The sequence below is a fragment of the Lissotriton helveticus genome, chromosome 6, assembly GCF_964261635.1.
Source record: "Lissotriton helveticus chromosome 6, aLisHel1.1, whole genome shotgun sequence".
NCBI lineage: Eukaryota > Metazoa > Chordata > Amphibia > Caudata > Salamandridae > Lissotriton > Lissotriton helveticus.
The window spans coordinates 1,557,103,282-1,557,124,450 of record NC_136067.1 but is presented as its reverse complement, the minus strand read 5'-3'; the positions used below and the strand labels follow the sequence as shown (position 1 = coordinate 1,557,124,450).

The window sequence follows — 21,169 nt, the reverse complement described above, 5'->3', positions numbered from 1 at the left end:
TGGGGCTCTATTTTGTCGCAGAGTTCTAGCCAGTCTTCGACCTTTTATGGAGTGCTGAAGAAGTGAGATTTCTCTTCAGGCAACACTCATAGCATGGCTGGATACAACAACATGTGTTTAAGGTTCATGGCCTTGAGCTTCTGTTTTACAGGTTCAAAGGATTTGGGGAGCATCTTGACTTTAAGTGTAGTCCTTGAATATTCGGATCAGTGTATCCACATATCAGGTATGATCTTGTGTGCTGGTGGTTAAGAGCTCTACCTTAGAAATCAAGAATTTTGACCAGGATTGCTCTAGGTGGGGGCTCCAGGTAGTGGAGGGGAAGCATGTCCCCCAAGGGCCTTCTCCACAATAAAACAGTGAGTGGGCCCGGTAGTTCGGAGGTCAATGGAGATGCATTTTCCCGGAACTTTTCCAAGGCATGTCCCACTACCCTCTCTGAAACCCCAACAAATCAGGACTTACACAATTCTGCCATCCCCTTTGCATCCTGAACCCTATATTTCAACTGCTGTGTAAGTTCTGATATGGATATGGATTTAAGCAAGGTTCTTGAATTTACTTTAGATTTCAGCTCTTGCACCAATGTTTGTTTCCTTCGACCCCCCACTTACTGTTGGTAAATCGGTCCTTAAATTGAGCACCAGTGAGATTGCATCAGTTTTGTCCATTAGGGGTTGGCTAGATTTTTCTATTATGGCCAGGATTCAAGCCCCCTCCATTGCATCTTCTTGGGGCCCTGCAGTCTTAGGGGTAGCCAATGCGTCATATGGTAGATCAGTCCTGGTACCAACTGTTTACGGATCAGTTTTGGTTGGCTGGGTAGCCCTGGATTGCTTATTTTCCACCATCTTTTAAGTCCAAGTAAGTCAGAGAACATCATACCAACCTTTGCGCCACCCACTCAAAAAACAACCAGGGTGCTGCATTACTGAGTTGTTTCCAGAGTCAGCTTTTAGTGGAGGGGTACCATTTAGCCAAGGCAGAATCCAGGTCGTAACATTCCAAAGGAAAGATGTGTCCCAGAGCCCCCACTCTTCACTTAATGGCCCCACCATCACACTCCAGTGGAGTGACCTCCAGAGGAACCCTCCTCTTCCCCTACATGGATTCAGCTCAGCTGGGCAGCCCAGGGGTCACAGTCCCCCTACACCCACTACAATCGAGTTAGATCATATCCATTAAGATAGAGGACAGGAGACAGAGCAGTGAAGCAATGATCTGAGTGTCTCCCTGTCTCAGCCCTTGGTGTGTTCTATGGAGGGCACAGGATGTTGTGTTGCCAGTTTCCTCAATCACCAATGACTAGCAAAAGGGACCGTAGTCCTAAACACCACATACGCAAAGTCGAGCCGGAAGGAAGCCCCCTCTCATCCAGGCACAACTCTTGTATCCTTCCTCCTTGCACTCCAGCTAGTCAAAGTGGTTTTCACAGGGCCTGAACTCTGGACCATTCAGTATCCAGCACCCGGTCCACGGTGATGCGGCCCCGCTGCAACATACCCCACACCCAACCAATGGTCCAGGAGAGCTCTGCAAACTAGAACGCTCACATTATGAAATTCAATGGGAAAGCCTAAAGAAAAAGGTTTTGATTGTTTCCATTTTTACTTGGGATCGTTGCAGTTTCCATCTTGTTTTTTGTTTTTTTTACTATCACAGTCATAAATTCTTCTGTTTGTAAGTTAGGAAGGTACATAAGAAACCTAGATGTTAAACTGGTATACAAGGCAAGTGAAAGTGTAAGACCAAGCGAACCTCTTAACTGGTTGAGGCCGATTAGTTTTATTAGTAAATAAAGCCACTTTTGATATTGGCGTGGATAATGTAATGCTTCCAAGTCTAGTTTTAAAATTTTTGTAAGACTTTTTTTTTTATAGTTGGTTCAGATTCATCATTTTTCAATACCAATGCTTGAGGAACTTCGAGCGATTCTGTGACTTTTAACTTTTTTAGTCTGTGAATTAGACAGCAGAATTCCAAAATTCTCACCTTTTGTACCGAGGCGTTGAATCTCCTCTACTAAAAGCTGAACTTCATGCTGCACGTTCATTATTCCTAAAACAAAAAATAAGCATTCAGTTGTGTGTAAACTTGAGATGTGTAACAAGTGGCTCTACTAGCGTTGTTTTGCTGATACAGAGTTTCACGCTTGCAAACTTTAACAAAATCAGACTTAGAATAATGCTCCCAGAATGCTCTCTCTGATTAGAAGCAATTATTTGCAGAAGCTTGGTAGTAAAATTGGTGATTCTTTGCTTTCAAAATTGAATGTTCACTAAAAAAATGCTACTAGGAAAAATCATTTTGCTAAACTACAGCGAAATTGTAGGTACCATTTCTTTGAATCACCATTGTATTGATGCATGCTAGTATTTCCCCAAAAAATTCAAATAAGGAAAATCAGTGTAACTAGTTTCAACAAGATTATGGGGAAAATTTAAAACAAGCATTGGCAAAGCCAATAGGTCTACCATTGATGGTCATCCTTTTGGTTTTGTCACTGCATGTTGAGTTTTAACATAGTTTTTGTAAAACTTTATTGTTGTGGGAGCTGGCGAGCCCTCACCATTATAACATTGGCAAAAAGCAAATATATTTTGGGGTCTCAAAAAACACACATTGCCACAGTAGTTCTTGGCACCGAACAAACCTGCTTTGTGTGCAGGTATGCTCCTTGTGAGAGAGAAGAATGCTGTCACTCACAGTGAAGCTAGCCGATACAGAGAAAGATAGAATTTTCATGAAAACTAAATGTTTGGTAGACCCAAGCAGGGGCCCAATTCTTAAAGAAAGACACACAAGTGCACCTATGGTTTATGTCCTTGCAATCGTGCAGATTTACGGCTTTCATGAATTTACAGAAGTAGGCCAGGAAATTGTACTCCTAGAAAGTATTTGTGAACTGCATTTTAACACAAGCAAACAGGCATGTGTAGATTTGCTCATGTGAAAATCTTTTGAGTGCTTACAAGTTCACTTTCACTCCAAGCACTTTTTTCCCAAACTCTGGAAGAAGTTTTACTTCTGCCCTTATCAAGAGTAAATTTCCAACCTTTCTCAGTATGGGAAAAAAATTAGAGAAGAGCTGGTGAAAACCCCTAAATCTGGCTAGTTAGTAGGTTTATACATATTTCAAAGGACATTCTAACCCTGGATCTATTGCTAACTGCTACCTCCAGCCCTAATATGTAGATCTGAGGAAAGGTGGCAAAATAATTGATAGTATTCAAACTTTACTATAGTAGGAGCCCTGGCATAATCATTAAGGCTATTATCAAAGCTCTTATATAATGAGATTGGTGCCAGGATTGGTCACCGCACTACATGGCACCAAAGAGACAAGCATATTTCTTTTTACAGAACAAGTAGATTATGAAGCAACCTGGCGCAAGGAGGAATAGATACTTTATTAAATTTCACACTTACCCCATTGGCAAGTAGATGTTGTATTAAACTCACAACCTTAATGTAAAAAATATACTGTTGAATATAACGAGGAAGCACCAAGAAAGCCGAGGGATCCCGCCACTTGCAGCACATTTCAAAGGAATCAAGGCCCAATAAAAAATCATCTCTGAACTCCATTCCCAAGACTGGACCTCACACACATGAACTACTCTCAGGAGCTTAGCAACTCACTTCATCTTGGAAAAGCTATCAGCCAAAAATCTGAATTCCAAATGAGAACAGGCAGTGACACTTTTTTCATGTGCATTCAAAGTTCCCAACTTACTCAACTAAAGATATATATTCAAACTAAAAACTTTCCTCAGTGCTTATGAAACTAGGAGTTGATAAATCAGACAGAGCGAACTGTAGTCCAATAGCAAATGGATCAGGAGTGATCCATAACAAAATTATTTTTGCATGAAAATCTCGGGTAGCTCCATTTGTGTGAAACCTTTCCTTGGAAGCTTATTAACAAAAAAACAGCTTTTGCATATATATCAAATATCCTCTAACCATTTCTAACAGTAAGAATGGTTTCCCTCCAGGAAGACACATTATTTGCCATATGGGACAAACTCATGAATATAGTGGACTCCAATGGCCTGGCAGCCTTCCTTACCAACGGATCTTCAGCATATAGCACTGTTAACTATCAATGTATGCTCCAAAGGCTGAGTGACAGTGGATTATAAGGTTCACTTCATTACTGGATTAAATCCTACCAGAAAGACATAGTCCAAATCATTACACTTCATTCATCACTACATCAAACACCGGACGAGCCACCGAACAGGACTCTTCTTTCTACAATCAAAGCTCAGTTTCTACTAGCAAATGAAGAAACTCAGATACACGCTTGATCAACCCAGTTTAAAAAAAACACACTATTGCGCACATGCTCTTTTTCTGTAAATATGTTCAAGCTCTTACACATATTCCCTAAGAAAATAAGGATAATTCGAGATTATTGATTTTGTCACCTTACCAGAGACCACCAGGGAAGCTGGAAAAGTAGTCTGGATTGATGCGGTCAAAGTCTAATGTCATTTTTGCTGCAATGGGTGCAGCTTACTTCGACTCCAAAACCATCAGACCTCCCCGTTTAGTATTAGGCACTCCATTTCAGACTACTGTTGACATGGTCAGCCACTGGGTTTGCATGTCAGTAAACAAACCCAACAGAAATAAGTAATGATCTGAGTGGCATTGCTGTATTTTAATCTAATATGTTGACAGAAACTCCTGACATCAACCTGTCCTTCACTATGATTTTGGCCAGGGGGGGAAAGACCTAAAAGAATAGGAACTGAGAAGACATTACAATTTGGTCAAGGCAGCCTTCGTGATATTTTAGCTTCCCACACATCATTGAGCAGACTGGGTAGCTTTAAAATCACCCAACTGAAAGGGGAAGCGATCAGAGTCACACGTCTTAAGAAATAGCAATGCTTCATTTTCAGCTGAAAGAGGAAAGCCTTTGCCGATCTGGATTGATTAACGGCTAGCCCACACATGGCATTTACAAAGTTGATTGGAGGCCAAAGCTCATATTTTCTTGCGACATATATATATATAACATTTCAAATTACAGCTGGACATTTACTTCATTGGTCAATGTGGAGCAAACCCTAAAGAAGGTTCCCTTCACCAACACAACTGGTTAAGACCCTAATAAGGATCCACAAGACAACCTTATACATCAGGACCATGACTAATATTTACGCCCAGCGAAGAGCCCATTAAAGAGGAAGATAACAAAGGGGTTATGGAAGATCTTGGTAGGTCATGTTTGATTCAATCTTGGTCTCTGAGAAAGGCGGTTGGTAGACTCTCCCGCTTTCATCTTTAATGGAGGTTAACAACATTGCATACCCAAGTTCGTCTAGAAGTACACAAGGTACTAAATTAAGCTTTATTCACGCCTAATCCAATTTATTGCTCCCCAACTTCAAGTTTCCTCAGAACAGGATCGAGTGTTTTTGCACAAGGATACTTTTCAGTTGCTGCAGAAGGGGGTAATAGAGAGGGCTCCTTTCTTGTCTGCAGGTTTTATATGCATTGTGTTTCTTGTAAGCAAACGAAATGAGGTGTTCATCCAGTGACACATTAATGAATGGTTTTCTCTTAAAAAGGTACTTAAAAATGGAGGATATTTATCATCTCAGAGACTCCCTTTTGGAGGGGTAAATCGGACAGTGATGGTGGAGTTAAAGATGCTCATCTTTCATTCCTGGTTAGCCTCTACATCGCCAGTTCCTTCAGTTTGCATAGGAACAAAAGATGTTCCAATTTAGGTCACTTTTTAGTCTATCCGTAACTTCCTAGTTTTTCATCAAGCTCCTAAAGCCAGTGATAACTTTGCTGAAGTCCAGGGGAATACAGCTGACTCTGTAGCTGGACGTTGTGTTGTTCAAGTGCCTGGACATATGGAGCTTGGGGAGTGAAACTGATATGCCAGTGATGGACAGAAGTTCTTCCGGTTCTTTCTCAAATAAATTCTTGAGGTTCCCAGTTAACATAGTTTAGGCATCTGTTTCTTCAAAGCTATAAGAGAGATATGGGGTGTTATGTGTAATTTCTTCAGGCATGTTATCTTTCATGTTTATCCAATCAGGAAGCAGGCTGGGGGGCCAGGTTTGTTCAGAAGAGAAGGGATATGTCTTTGGATCAGGGAATTCTCATGTATATAAACATGCTGTTTTGATATTCATGATCTGTATCTCTGATCTGCTTGCCTCTCATCTGTTGGAATCTTCTCCTGTTTTTCAGTTGGCTTTGGGGTCTGGGGGTGGAAGCTCTCTGTGCTTTCCTATAATCTTGGGAGGAGTCTGCAGACCTATCCATTCCAGCCTTTTTTCCCCCTAGTCCTCAGGTCCTTAATACATAGAAGAAGGAACAGAGCAGTATTGTTCTAGGTGTCTCATTTGGCCTGAGTAAGTGTGGTACTCTAAAATTATGGAGTCAAAGAACTTCCTAAGAATAGTGCCATCCTGGTCAGTCTGTAGATAGATACTCTAAGATCTCATTGAGATTTAGCACTTCTAGTTCTATTCAGCTGACGATTGGCAGACTTCAGGCGTTACTTGGATGCCTTTGGAGAAAAAAAAAAATTATTTCATTTTCAGTTATAAGAGATTCTCTGCCCGACCAAATCAAGCGAAATCTAGAAATGCCTGGTCTGTCTGGGTAAACTGGTGGTGTAACAACACACCAATCCTGTTTGTGCATTTCCAGTAAATGTTTTTGTCCCACTGTTTTCTGAGGGTAGGGTCCACTGTACTGTTAGTGGATAAAGATCTGCTGGTTCGGGTGGTCATCTTTAATAAAAAGTGTGAGCTGGTGGGTTAATATTTTCTAGTGCAGGGGTCTCCAACCTTTCCTCACTGAGAGCTACTTATGTTTAATGAAACGCACGGAGAGCTACTAATATCAATGTTGTATAATCTCAATTTGTTAGATGTATATTGATTCAACCAAGCAAAGGTTTTCTAATTTAATAGCTGGGCTACACACAGATGAGGCAGGAGGCAGTGGTTGTCCCCATTAGAAAGAAACCAGGGATTAGTGCCAGCCAACTGGAGAATCTTCGACCTATATCCCTCCTACCTTTCTTCGCCAATATCACGGAGAAGGTGGTTAATGCTCAGATAACGGATCACATGAATCAAGCCAGCCTACTCCACCCCACGCAATCAGGCTTCCGAGCCTCTTATTCCACAGAGTCAGCGATGCTTCTGTCCACTGAAACCATCTGTTGGCTGGTCGGTGCTGGACAGACGGTGGCGCTGATTCTGTTGGACCTTAGCGCTGCCTTTGACACCGTGGCTCATCCCGTACTGATTCAGCGCCTTAAGGAGAGAAGAATAACCAACCTGGCTTTGAAGTGGCTAAGCTCCTTCCTACAGGACAGGAGCTTTCAAGTATCACAAGGGCAGCATTACTCAAAGAACATCAGACTAGATCAGGGGGTTCCTCAGGGATCAATACTAGCCCGACGCTTTTTAATCTATACATCGCCCATCTATCAAACATCATTGATAAATACGGCATCAGCATAGTGTCATACGCGGATGACACGCAGCTTATCGTATCCTTGTCCCAATCTCAGGAAGTAGCTGCCACTAACTTCTCGGCCTGCCTCCAAGAGCTCTCAGTCTGGATGGCTAACAACTGTCTAAAGCTGAATGGCGGGAAGACTGAGATACTCATTGTGGGAAACGCTCCAGAGATATGGTCGCCGAGTTGGTGGCCGCAGACTCTGGGCGCCATCCCCGTCCCCAAGGAGGAGGTCAAAAACCTGGGGATATGGCTAGACCCCACCCTCTCCTATGATCACCACACCAGGACGGTGGCAGTTAAGTGCTTTGGCATAATGAAGGCCCTTCGGAAAATGTTAGATGTCCTCCCAGTAGCGGCCAGGAAAACTCTAGTCCACGCATTTGTCACCTCTCGCTTGGACTACGGGAATGCACTCTATATAGGAGCCAATAAAAAGAGCGTGCAAAGACTACAGTACATTCAAAACGCCGCCGCCCGCCTGGTCCTGATACTTCCCAGGAGAGCCTCATTAAAAAGGGCCCGTACTTCTCTCCACTGGCTCCCTATAAGAGAAAGAATCATATTCAAAACCATGTGTATTAGTCAACGAATTATGTTGAGGAAAGGTCCAGAGTACCTGCACAACCTACTGACCCCTTACACGCCTACTAGAGCCCTGCGTTCCCAAGGCGCAGGACTGGTGAAAGTCCCAGTTATAAAATAAACTAGAATGGGAGGCGGCTCTTTTTGCTACTTGGCCGCTAAGCAATGGACAGCTCTTCCTCTAGACCTCCGCATGGAACAGTCAGAGAACACCTTTAGGAAAAAAATGAAAACCCGGCTTTTCCAGGAGTAAGAACACGGTTTCCCCCATGAGCTCTACTGTCCCATTCTTTTGACTTTCTCTCTGTGCTCTTTCTGACCGCAGCGTGGGGACACACTAGTCAGTGTAACCAGGCGCTATATAAACTCTTTATTATTATTATTATTATTACATGAGGTACTCCGAGGAAGCTGGAGAGCTACAGTAGCTTTGAGCTACTGGTTGGAGACTCCTGTTCTAGTAAAAAGGGCCATACATTTCATTCAGACTGAGGTTCTGAATTAATTAGTTTTGCATGATGTTAAGATAGTTTTGGACTTCTTGTAGTAGTGGCGGGCTAAGGAATATTAATGATTAAAGCAATTGTCTACCAAGTGGACTATGCTTTTGTGCCTAATTTCCTTCTGAATGGTTTCAGATGTGAAAGCGCTAGACTTTGATAAATGAGTGTTCTCTCCACTATGGGTATCTTTATATATTGCTAGACCTACTAAATACTTTTCTATCACAGTCCTTTATCCCACTTTTATTCATGATGTCGAACAATGTACTGTTAAAGGTTTCTGATTTTCTGAAATACAGGCTATGGCTTTTGTGTCCTCTTCTGCTCACAGCTTTTGATTTATTCCCCATCTCTAGTAAGATGGGTTATATGGTTAATGACTTAGTCCAGAATTGCTGTATCTGTCTTTGGTGCTTATTCAGCCAGAAAAGCTAATGCGTCGGAGAAATGTTTTATTTCTTTTAGATTGGAGCAGCCGCGGCTGGTGCAGGTAAGAGCGGTGAGGCCGTGTGTGGGGTATTTCGACAGACGATGACGAGGGATAATTAATTATTTATTTAATTTTCCTTTGTGAATGTCTGTTGAAATACCCCCCACATGGTCTTACCGCCCCACCACTCTTACCTGCACGGGTCGTGGCTGGATTGGAGGACATTATGAAAGCAACAAACTAGTTTTATGACTCTACTTTTAGAGCTTTCAATTACAAACATGCAGCTCATAGATCTCAGAATGTGAAAGCATAGCTTGAAACTTGTCATAACTGAGCTTCCAGTGCTGCCATTGAATGCAAAATCTCCCCACTAGCATGCCCGAAGGGCAATGAATATCCCTCTCAACCTTGGCTTTTCTGCTTTCAGTTTGAAGTCCAAGTCCACCTAGGAGTTAAAGGGTTTTTGGAGTTGCAAGTTCTGGGAGCTGTTTTCCGTTTGGCTATCAACTTTCTGCTTTCCGTACCAGAGGACATTAAGAGCTGGACTGTCGCAAAGAAAAGAATAATGTCAGACAAGGTGTTATGTGGAGTGGCCTGCTCCATAATGTGTGGATTATGTAGGACAGAGGCAGGGTTTTAAGTGAGAAGAAAAAACTGGGGGTGGGGGTGTCTCTCAAAGGGGCGTGGCCAATGTAATTAAGGGTGGGGCTTAAAAACACATAAGCTAAAAATCTGTGCTTTCTAGCATAGTGTGCCATCTGACTTGTATTTGGGGGTTCCTGTCATTGCATCCAGATATATGATACAAGTAACATCATACCTACAACAAGGCAGGACTACTGGCTTTGTCAATAGTTGTTAGTTGCATAAGACAAAGCAGCAACTATGCCTTGTTGTATATTATATTGAAAAAGCTTCCACTTAAAGCCCTGCTGACACCATGAAGATGTTGCTGCTCCGGAGTTTCTTAAAAAAGAAAGAAAATCCAGAGAGAAAATGACTCTTTAAAGGATTTCCCTTCTCCAACAAGGCTCACCTGGCATGACGTCATGCCATAACTTCACCACTAGCGAGAAGTGGGCAGGGTGAGCACGCGCACACCGATGTGCCTGCGGTCACTGCAGTACGGAAAAAAACAGAGCCCGATAGAGACCCGTTTCAGGGCACCCGTAAAAAAAACTGCCGGTGCTCAGACCCGGTGAGTCCCGGCACACTTAAAGACAGAGGGACATGCACTAGACTGTATTTATGTTGTTTCACTGTGGAACGTTTTTCTTCCTTGTTTAAATGTTTGCAGATAAGCTCTGACATAATCTTCAACTCCGAGTCTTTTATGAATTTAAGATATTGTATTGAGAATTATACCAGTATAACAAAGAGGAATCCACATAAGGACAAAGGAAACCAAAATCAGATTGTCTGCCACATGCACCCCTGAATCTTTGAACAAACCTGAAGCTCCTGCTGCAGCAGTGATGGAGAGATTGCATTCTTGAGGTTTCCCTGATCTATGTATCCATTAACCTTACCTGTGCGCATTTTAGCATTGAAGAAAAAATACATTACAGGCGTTAGTGTGAAATTTCACCTTTACCTTATATTTTTCAGTCACGTGAAAGTAACTAATTGTGAACGCTTGCCATATTACCCTTAAAAATTGGGGGAATTACACGCGCGCATACTTAAGTTTAGAGGTGTACGCCATGTGGGAAAGGCATTGCAAATGTTGGCAAACAACCAAAATACACCACTTTGTGTATGTGCACCACATTTGTAGGAAGCAAATCCTCTATAAACACCCAAACCATTTGCATCGGAGTAAAGCTTATAGTAAAATTCCATGTGTGGCATTCATGACACACATCGCCATTTTTTTTTGTAGTGCGTGTTAACGTCAGAGTTGTGCACAGGCCTTGTGATGCACTCCAATATAAACTTCCTATAGAGCGTGATCGGCATTTGCATCCATGTCCTGGATACAAAAAAATACCTGGTCTGCTCCTCAGTTTTATGTCAGGGTTTACATCAATGTTATTGCGATTGTATTTATATAGCGCTTACTACCCCTGACGAGGCTTCGAAGTGCTTTTCGGCGAGTAGCCCAAAAGTATAATGGTGGATTAGAATAGAGAAATAGGAGTTAAACCAAATCGTTAAACAACATCCACCGAATACTTTCGATGCGGAAAAAGGTAAATGCCAGACTCTGAAAAATACATTCTAAAGGCTGAAAATGCTTATATCATGCCTAACAGTGCAGTGCTAAAAGCCAGGAATTTTTTTTATAAGCAGTGACTGACTCATTCCCTTGAATACTCTGGGGTGTACTGTGTTTTGAAGTAACTTGTTGGCACGAGGATTAGCGCGACGTGCCTGTATTTTACGCCGGTTGTGTATCGTCGTGTCCACTGGATTGTCACGCGAGAACATGAAATAAGGGGACATACACAGGAGGACAATGTTTCTTTGAATAATCGCAGCTCGGTGCGGATATCATATTATTCATTTGAGGTATGTGGGCCTGTATGTACTGCGCTCCTGTTTAGAGGCGACGGTGCGTCTCGTCCACGAACTTGGAAACACTTTGAATACATTTAGTAGCTGTCCGTCTGGGACAATGAGAAATAAGAGGTTTTGGCTGAAGCGTGACAGACTTGTGAAAGGCTTGCCAGAACAATTCGGCTACTACACTTGAACGCTTCCTCGATGTGGCTGGGGCATGCTGCGTTTCCAGGGGTAGTGAAAGATTGTCTCGGCCTGGCCTTTCGGACAATCTCGGGCACATTCAGAGCGCCGGGTGTGTACATCATGCGATGCCTCGTGACGCTTTCCAAGAAGCAGGGAATACTGTGAAGAGTTCGTTCAACCAACGCAGAGTCTCACACTAACTTTTCTTGACAAGTATTCAAAAATCACGGAGCTTCGTTTCAAAGTGTAAGACCTGTAAGAATACGCCCCTGTCAAAGTCACGCTGCTTTGCGTGTTCTTTTGTAATGAAAGCGGAGAAAGAGGGTCCAGGGAGAAATTATACGCAGCAGCTGCATACTGAAATACAAACGTGCACACAAGGCAAGTGATTTAACCTCAAGCCTAACAGACATGGTAGGACAAAGGGAGAAAGGAAGAGGCCTGCTTAGGATGGAGGAGGCAGCCTCCTGTCCCTTGGAAGAAATAAATGGCAGGTGCAGAGCGTGGACCTTCAAGGACCAAAGTCTTAGTCCATCTGGGAAGCAGGGTTACCACTCCCCTTGCTGGCACTTACACCACAGTTTGGGGGAATGCTGGGGAGTTTCTCTGCCAGGGCACTCATTTTTCAGTGCCCCTGAGAACTTGACGTTTTTGAGCCTTGAGCTTCGCCCCGAAGAATGCTGGCCTTTTGTTAAATACAATCGTATGCAATGGAAGAATGTCATCCCAGCCATGTTTGGCAAGCGTGATCGCGTCTAGAGTCAGTGTGGCGGATGGTGGGATGTGTTCGGTATGGAAGATGGTGTTCACACCACCATCTTACAGACAGAATCTACACGCGTTCAGTTGTCCAGGTAGTGTTCGGCAATCGTGAAGTACTCACTCTGATGTATAGTACACCATTATCACAAACTTCGCCTCTACCTTTATTAAAATCCGAGATCCTTTTCTTGAATAAGAGTACCTTGGATGGTTGCTGTTGCGGAACCTCATGAATAGAATTAGTTTTTTGGACGTTATTTGAACTGATTCATGCCTTGGGGGAAGGCTGTGATAGGGCGAAACAGGTTGGCTGCACTGAAGAAGAATACATTAATATAACAAGCATTTACAATGCAATGGTATCGGCATTATTAAAAAGGTAGACCTATTGGCATTGCTCATGACTTTTTTTTTTTTTAATCATAAATAAATGGCATTGTCATTTACATTGCCAATAGCTTAATCGTTAAATAAATGACATTGTCATTTACAGCTCTGAATGTAAGATTCAGTCTACCACTCCTTTTCCATGGTAGTAGATCTAGCAAGGAACACCGTGGGGAGTTCAGAGAGTTTGAAGCCGGTATTACAGAACCATTTCCTAGAGTGCCTCGACGGACCGCAGTTGCACCGGATATGGAGACAATCTGTAGGTCCGGGCCACACGTGGGTAGCCGAGATATTGGTCAGGTCAAATTGTGTATCTCTATCAACATGAGCTATGCTTGTATAAGCCTAAAAACTCCATTGTGAGAAACCTGTTAAGCAGGACATATTCCAGTCGGGATCAGAGGTAACTCCATGGCTGATTGTAAACAGTCCACAGATACAAGGTGCATAGGAGTTTGCAGAAAATTACACGCCTTGCTCTATAGTGCCAATAACAACCACTGTTTTCAGTGACAGCGAGTTCAAGTTTCAAGAAGCCATCTGTTCACAGGCTTTGGGGTCAGCTGTGATAGGCAGTGGTGGAAAAGAGGGGCACCCAGCCCCATTCCGGAACACAGCAGCTGATCCTGAGGCGAATTTCGGGACAGACCTGCCCAGTGAAACGTGCTGTGACCCGGTGAATCTACCAGTACCATCACACGTTCACTGGGGCCCGCACTGTATGTGCTTTGCTTTCAGAGGAGCATCTGCTGGAACTCAAAATAAAAGCTGCAAAGTAAAACACAAATGGCTCGATTAACCCCTTCGATGCTTGTGACGGAACCATTCCGTCATCAGTCACGGTTGAGCTGTGCTGATGACGGAACGGTTCCGTCACGACCGCACCCTGTTCTGGAATGTCCAGCACAGGGGGGGGAATCGGCGCCGCACGGAAGCGGTTAAAGGGGCATCAGCACTCCTGTTTGAGTGTCATCCTGGCTGGAAGTGATGGAGCGAGATAGAAAACAAAATTTTGTTTAAACTCGCAAAGTCACATTTCCATAACATGAATAAAAATATTAATGATTTGTGATATGTTGTGCTAATACAACTTAGATTAAACTTTACACGTGGGGGGACTAACATGTGTGCTCATAAACGTGCATATTTGTTGCATCTTTTTGTTCGTGCAAAATAATAAAATAATTTATTGTTTTCGTTTTTGTCATTACTAACTGCTGCAAACTTAAAATAAGCATGTGCTTGTTTTGCTTTTCCTTGTCTGTGTGATGTCATTTCTACTATTCTAGGTGCATATGGGTCTCATAGATAAACGGAGACTGGTAAATATAAACGCTGCTTTATTTGTTTGCAATGGCTAGGTAACATTTTGATTAATCGGGTGGGTTAATTAATTAGTAAAACATGGGGTGGATACAGAATCTACATTATTTCTTACATTAATACTTTTCTTGTGTTTGTTTTATACTAGAAAACATAAGTTGCCTGCTTTTGGGCCTAGCTAATTGAGCCGCACAATAAGAGCTGATCCATAATTCTGCAGAAAGTCACGAGACGCCCATTCTGAATTAAAACGTTTATTGAAGCTGCATTCACAAAGCAAAAAAACTGATGAACTGACATCATTCTGTCGGACATGGCCAAGGTCGAAAGTGAACTTTTTGTCAGTCCTTAACTTGGCATCCGCGGAAGTCGTGCTGAAAGACTATGGAAGCTGCGAGGATGGCTTAATACAAAGTTGCAATCGCAGGAAGCCTCTGGCTTCACGTGGAAGAGACAATGGTCTTTGTAAGACATGATTTTGTGGAACTTTTTAAGAAACGGGTGACATGTCACTTGTCACTCTCAGCCAATGGGACGTCGTAGATTTCTGAAAACTTTCCTTTGTTAGTTTAGTTAGCGTAGAAAGGTATAAAAAGTCATGCCCTTAGGGTTGGGCTGGCTGCTGCTTTCTGACTTTCCGATGAGGGTGATGTGCTGCTGGACTTTGCGTGGAGCACGTAAGAATCCTCAAAGATCTTTACTTTAATTTCTGTTTATTTAGCTCAGTTAGGGAAATAGGTTTTAGAAATGCTAAACTTTATATAATTTCTTTTAAACTGATTCAATTGCTTAAATTGTATTTTTCTCATATTCCTTACCATCATGCTTGCTTTATTGCAAATATATTTCATTTATAAAACTTACAACATATATACCATAATTTAGAAAATAAAATCTTACTTTTGACAAACAAGCTGGTCTTGATTATTTAGAAGTATAGGTTACCATTAGCTAGATCACGTCGCCTATGGTGGTCGTTTAAATGGTTGGGTTTTATTCTAATGACAATATTCTTTCTGCAAATGTATAAAAATGTATATAGTGTGTAGATAATGTGTATATAGATTTATTCTGACCACCTGATTCAGTAGGCCCAAAATATATCAGGTTTATAAATGGGTCCATATTTAGTATAGAATTTTGTTTATAGGTTATGAAGTTGGGTAGCGTAGTTTATGATATATTTTCTATAGCCCGCTGGATCAATTCTCTGGTAGCAGAAATTGATGGTTGCTAAGGGGTAACCAAGGTAACATGTTGGTTACTAAGAGTTGCGTCATGGTATGCAAATAGGATCAATGTTTTAACACTTGTTAAGTTCGTTTTTCGTGCCTATCTGTAAGCTATACCGGTATAGATTGTGTGGCGAGAAATTAGTCACGCAAGCCATCTGTTCAGTTTGTAGTGATATCGCCGAGTATCACAAGAGGTATCGCCGTGTACCATAGTGTTGTCGCCGAGCAGCACAATTTTAGGGCTAGGTCTGAATCTTGTATAGTGAAGATTTTCTAAGAAATCAAAACAGCATGAGAATAGGGACAAAGCGCCTTCCATAAAACTCACTGTGATGAGAGTATTAGTTATATCCGAGCTTGAGTGAAGGGTAAAATTAACGTCGGTACATGATTATCTATAAACAGGTTAGAGTCCTGTACGGGTACATGTTTCATATCTATAAACAGGTGAGAGTCCTGTACGGATAACGTCGTTATTTTGCTAACGGTGCATGATTTCTATAAACAGGTGAGAGTCCTGTACGGATTTCATGTGTGTTTGAATTTAGGGAATTTTCCGTGTAAAAGTGTGAGTTTGAATTGTATTTTATGTTCAAGTGGAACTCTTAGAACTTTCACTTCGCGGTGGGTTCAGAGCAAAGCGAGTTCATAATTATACGCGATAGAAGGGTGGGGTAAGGTTACTCTACTGACAATTGAATATTATCCTTAGTGTGAATAGCGCCGTCTATTCCGAAGTGTGGATACTTGAATGTATGTAAACTATCCTAATTAGTGAAACGAACAGATGTTGTCTTTATAAGTCATTGTTAAGAATTAATTTACACTGAAAAGTGTTCTTAAAATGGCGCTGTGAAAAGATTTTGTGAAGGAGGGGTAAGCGCCAAGAGTGAGAAGCGAGAAACCGCAGCTGCTGTGTACGTCACAGAGCCGCGCTGGGATTGGGTGACCTACGTCACAAACTGTATTCTGATTGGGTCTTGAGTCTCTGACGGCCTGTGAGCAGATTGGTCGTTGGGAAAATCTCCAAATTATTGGTTGAGCAGGAAACTGACGTAGCTCAACTGCCATTGGCTTGTTGGTGTGTTTCGCGCACGGATTGGTTGTTTTGCGGAACATCCCGGAAATATTTTACGAACGATTTTGTGAATTAAATTTTACTTTTGAAAATGAGTTATCATTTTAAACATGTTGAGAAAAAGACAACATTATTTCAGAAATTTAAGAATTTATTTTCACCTGACAAGAAAATCGAAACGCGAGGTGGTAAACTACTTCATAAGTATAAAACACCTGCAGCGTACATGGAAGGTGAATACGGATATCATACTGTCTTATGGTTCGACAGTTGGAAACGCTATACTAAAAACGATGGTGTTTTGGCTTGGCCTGATGATGGTTCATTTAATGTAAGGGTTTTAAGAAATTTACGAGAGAAAATGAATGCTCTTGTTCCAAAACCGAGACCAACTCAATTTGAAGCTTTAGTTGAATGGGAAGACGAGATGTATCAGTTACAAAGAGAAGCTAGTGGAATTAAAAGACCTTCTAAAAATCCATCATGGAAAAGAGAAACTCATGAAGATAGATTGCGAATGTGGAGACAGGGAAACATGAGTGAAGGATTATATTTAATTCATGAAATGGTAATGGGTTCTCCTACAGGAAAATCTATGGAAAGTGAATCTGAGGATGCAATTATGGAAGAAATATATACAACTGCTAGAAATAAACAGCCTAATCAGCCTTTGAGACCTCCTAGATCATGGTCTACTCCGGTGGTTTCTACTGAAACTTCACCGAGTGCACCTCCAATTAGTGAAGCTCCTAAACTTTATCCAAATAATTGTGAAATCACTGAAACTCCTAGAAGACCAGAATTCGAGAATGCTCGAAATGAGGGTAGACATTTTTCAATGACTCCAAGAGCAAGGGAACCTCCAAAAGATTATGCAAGAGAGACAAGAAATGTTGAGGATGATGATTATAATGAATATTTAAGGTCTAAAGAAGAATTAATTAAAAGAATGACAAAAGGCATGGAAGCTGTCACAGTTCCAGTAACAATAGGTCCTGTTCAGCCTGTATTTGATCAAAGAAATACAAACAAAACTGGATTAACTATTCCTTTAAATACAGAAATTCAAAAGCCTGCTGAAAATTTTTATTCAGACTTGACTGAATTAAACACTTCTAGATCGAGAATGCCTGATTTAACGTTTAATGAGGATTTATCTCCAAAAACACCAATGGGTGCTATGTCAGATGTAGGAAGTCCTGAAGTTAGGGTAACCACACCAAAACTTGATGTAGCCAAATTAAAAGCGAATATAGAAGAATTATTAATTGGAACAATTGGCCCAGATAGTTTAAATTACTATCGGGATGATGAACTACTATTCATTTGCAAAAGTATTCAGTGGAAAACGAAAAATAAATATGATCAATTAGAGGATCTAGCTGCAGAACTTGAAATCGATGTAAGTAAACAAAAGAATTTTGCAAAGCATTACAGATTAGATTTCTCAGAAAGTGACATTGAGAGTTTGAACTCAATGGGAAGAATAGTTCACATTAAAGATTTGATTGTCTATATCAAAAAGCTAGGAGAACTGAACAAATGGAGAGTGAAATGGACCAAAAGGAAGGAAGATGAAAGATTGGAAAAATTGTCAAAACAATTTCCAATGAGGGAAGTTGCAGGTGGAGGATATGTTCATGTCCCATGGTCAAGACAGGACATTCTGTTATTCACAAATGACTTTCCTAAATTAAGAGAGAAACCTGTTGAGTGGTACAGGCAAGTCGATAGATTTATCAAAGTGTCAAAAGTTCTGTGGATAGATTTGGACGGATTTTTTGACATTGTTGTTCCATCTGATCTTTGGACAGAATGCAAAATATCTATTAGTTGGCCAAAAACAGAACCTGAGCGAATTAAAGAGACAGGTGCCCCAAATCCACTTGTAATGGATTTTTATGAGAAAGTAATTGTTTGGATGAAAAACAAAATTCCACCCAAAGAAGTTGATTGGGTTAAAATAGAAAGAACAGAGCAGGAAACAAAAGAATCAGTTCATTCTTTTTATGAAAGACTACTGTTAATCTTTAAACAATACAGTGGTTATGAAAAATTAGATGAAAAAGACATGAGTCATTTTATCTATAGATTTGTTTATGGATTAAAACCTGAAATTGGAGAAATGATCAGAACTAGTATTGTCGGATGGCAAGCACTATCTATAGATGATATTCTGAGAAAAGCAAAATATTGTAGCGATGAATTAGAAGTAAAACAGAAGAAGCTGAAGGAGAAAGCCATGTGGGCTCAGGTAAAGGTGGCTGAGCAACAGATTGCCAGCATGGGAAATAAGAACACTAATTTTGTTCAAACTGGAAATACAAACCAAATACAAGGAAAGTTTAAAGGTAATAATTTCCAAAAGAAATTTAGCCCAAAGATAGAAGAGCTGAAACAAAGATTACCTTGTTTTAATTGTGGCGAAATTGGACATTGGAGGGACGAGTGTCCTCATCCTCCTAGAAACTTAAAGAATCCCTTATTGAATCCACAGATGCAGAATGGTGTTAACGTGCAGCAACAGCTACAGATGCAACAGGGGTTAAATGAATTTAATATTCAGCGACAGTTACAACAACAGCAACAACAACAGGTGAATAATCGTCAAGACCAATTGCCACAACCACCTTTTCCGAATTGTGGGGGAGTTCAAAAATATAATCCAAACGTGGGATTTCAGGGATGTGAACAGGTAATAAAACCACAAAAACAGCAAAAGCAGCAAAAGGTTCAAATGCAAAATGCTTCACAACAATTTTTATTAACAGAAAGCCAAGACAGTGATTCTGATGATTATTGCTGACGGTGCCCGAGAGAGGAGGAAGAGTGTGTTGTTGGAGCCACTCTTGAGGTTGACCAGTCCGGTCCTTATGTAAACGGGAAAGTTAATGATGTAGACATCACTTTTCTAGTGGACACTGGTGCTACCCGTTCTACTGTTAGATCAGTGGAAATTGAAAACCTACCTCTCTCTGGGGATACCATCCAAGTTGTCGGAGTAAGTAATCAGCAAATTAAAACAGACTTAACTGATCCAGTACCAGTTGAAATTGGAAATTACAGAGACAAACACAGATTTGTGGTTTGTAATAGTAGTCCAGTAAATCTATTAGGTAGAGACATCCTATGTAAAATGAATTGTAGAATATATTGTTCTCCTGAAGGAGTTGAGTTACAAACAATGGAGGAAGATGGTTTGTATAGAATGACAATGATGATGATGGAAGCAGAAGAAACAAAATTGTTTCCTGCATTTGAAGAAAAGGATTTACCTGATGAGTTAAAAGAAACAGTGAAATCTGAAATATGGGATTTTACTGGGAATGAGATGGGTCTAATGAAAAACGTAGATCCTGTTAAAATTGCATTGAAGCAGGGAATAGAATTTCCAAACACTCCACAGTATAAAATGAAGTCAGAGACAATTGAAGGTATTACACCTGTAATTGAAAAATTAATCAAGCAAGGTGTATTAAAGGAAATGAAGAGTAGCTCTTGTAATTCACCAATTATGGGAGTTAAAAAGGCTAACGGAACATTTAGGATCGTACAAGATTTGAGAAAGGTTAATCAAATTGTCATTCCATGTTGTCTTGTGGTTCCAAATCCAGCAGTAATTCTATTTCAGATTCCATATGATGCTGAATGGTACACAGTCATTGACCTTTGCAATGCATTCTTTACTGTTCCTTTACACCCAGACAGTTATGAAATCTTTGCTTTCAGATTCCAAGGTAAGACCCTTGGATGGACAAGAATCCCTCAGGGCTATACAGAAAGTCCTTCAATCTTTAACGAACTGTTAAAAAGATCATTAGAAGATTTAGACTTACCAGGTAGGTCTACACTGGTGCAATATATTGATGATTTGTTAATAGCTGCAAAGACAAGAGAAAATTGTGTAACAGACACAATAATTCTGTTAAATCGCCTTGCAGAAGAAGGACATAAAGTGTCCCCAGCAAAACTACAGTTTTGCAAACAAGAAGTGAAATATCTTGGTCACAGAATTGCAAAAGGAAAAAGACAAGTAACTATAGAGAGAATAAAAATGATTCAAGCAATGTTACCGCCAAGAACACAAAGACAGGTCAGAATGTTCCTAGGAATGGTAGGTTACTGTCGACAATGGATAAGTGGATTTTCAGTAATTGCGAAACCACTACAAAGACTGACCAAATCAGATGTAAAGGATCCAATTATTCTCAATGATGTTGAGATGGAATCTTTTGAGAACCTGAAAAAGAGCTTATGCCAAGCTCCTGCTTTGGGTATGCCAAATTATGAGAAAGATTTTGAACTGTATTGCAGTGAGAGAGAAGGATGTGCATTATCTGTGTTAATTCAGAGACATGGAAATTTAAAGAAACCTATTGCATACTTCTCTGCAGTTCTTGATCCAATTGCAAAAGCATTACCAGGTTGTTTAAAAGCAGTTGCAGCTACAAGTATTAGCCTAGAACAAAGTGAAGGAATCATTATGGGATTTCCTGTGAAAGTTTTTGTGCCTCATTCAGTTGAAATATTACTGACAAGAGGTAAGACTCAACATTTAACAAGTAGCAGATTGACAAAGTATGAGAAAATCATACTGGGAGCAGATAATGTTTCGATTTCAAGATGTTTGAATCTGAATCCTTCTACATTACTGCCTGATTCT

General features: G+C 40.8%; 1 protein-coding gene across 2 annotated transcripts in view; it reads right to left on the bottom strand.

The window, feature by feature from the left end:
* The window catches only part of ABRACL (ABRA C-terminal like), a 113,161-nt gene that overhangs the window by 40,122 nt on the left and 51,870 nt on the right, over window positions 1-21,169 (bottom strand). For both annotated transcript variants that reach the window (XM_078649369.1, XM_078649370.1), the window contains exon 2: window positions 1,993-2,058. In XM_078649369.1, the coding sequence (XP_078505495.1) occupies window positions 1,993-2,053 (61 nt within the window). In that variant the 5' untranslated portion in view covers window positions 2,054-2,058. The remainder of the gene's footprint in view (window positions 1-1,992; window positions 2,059-21,169) is intronic.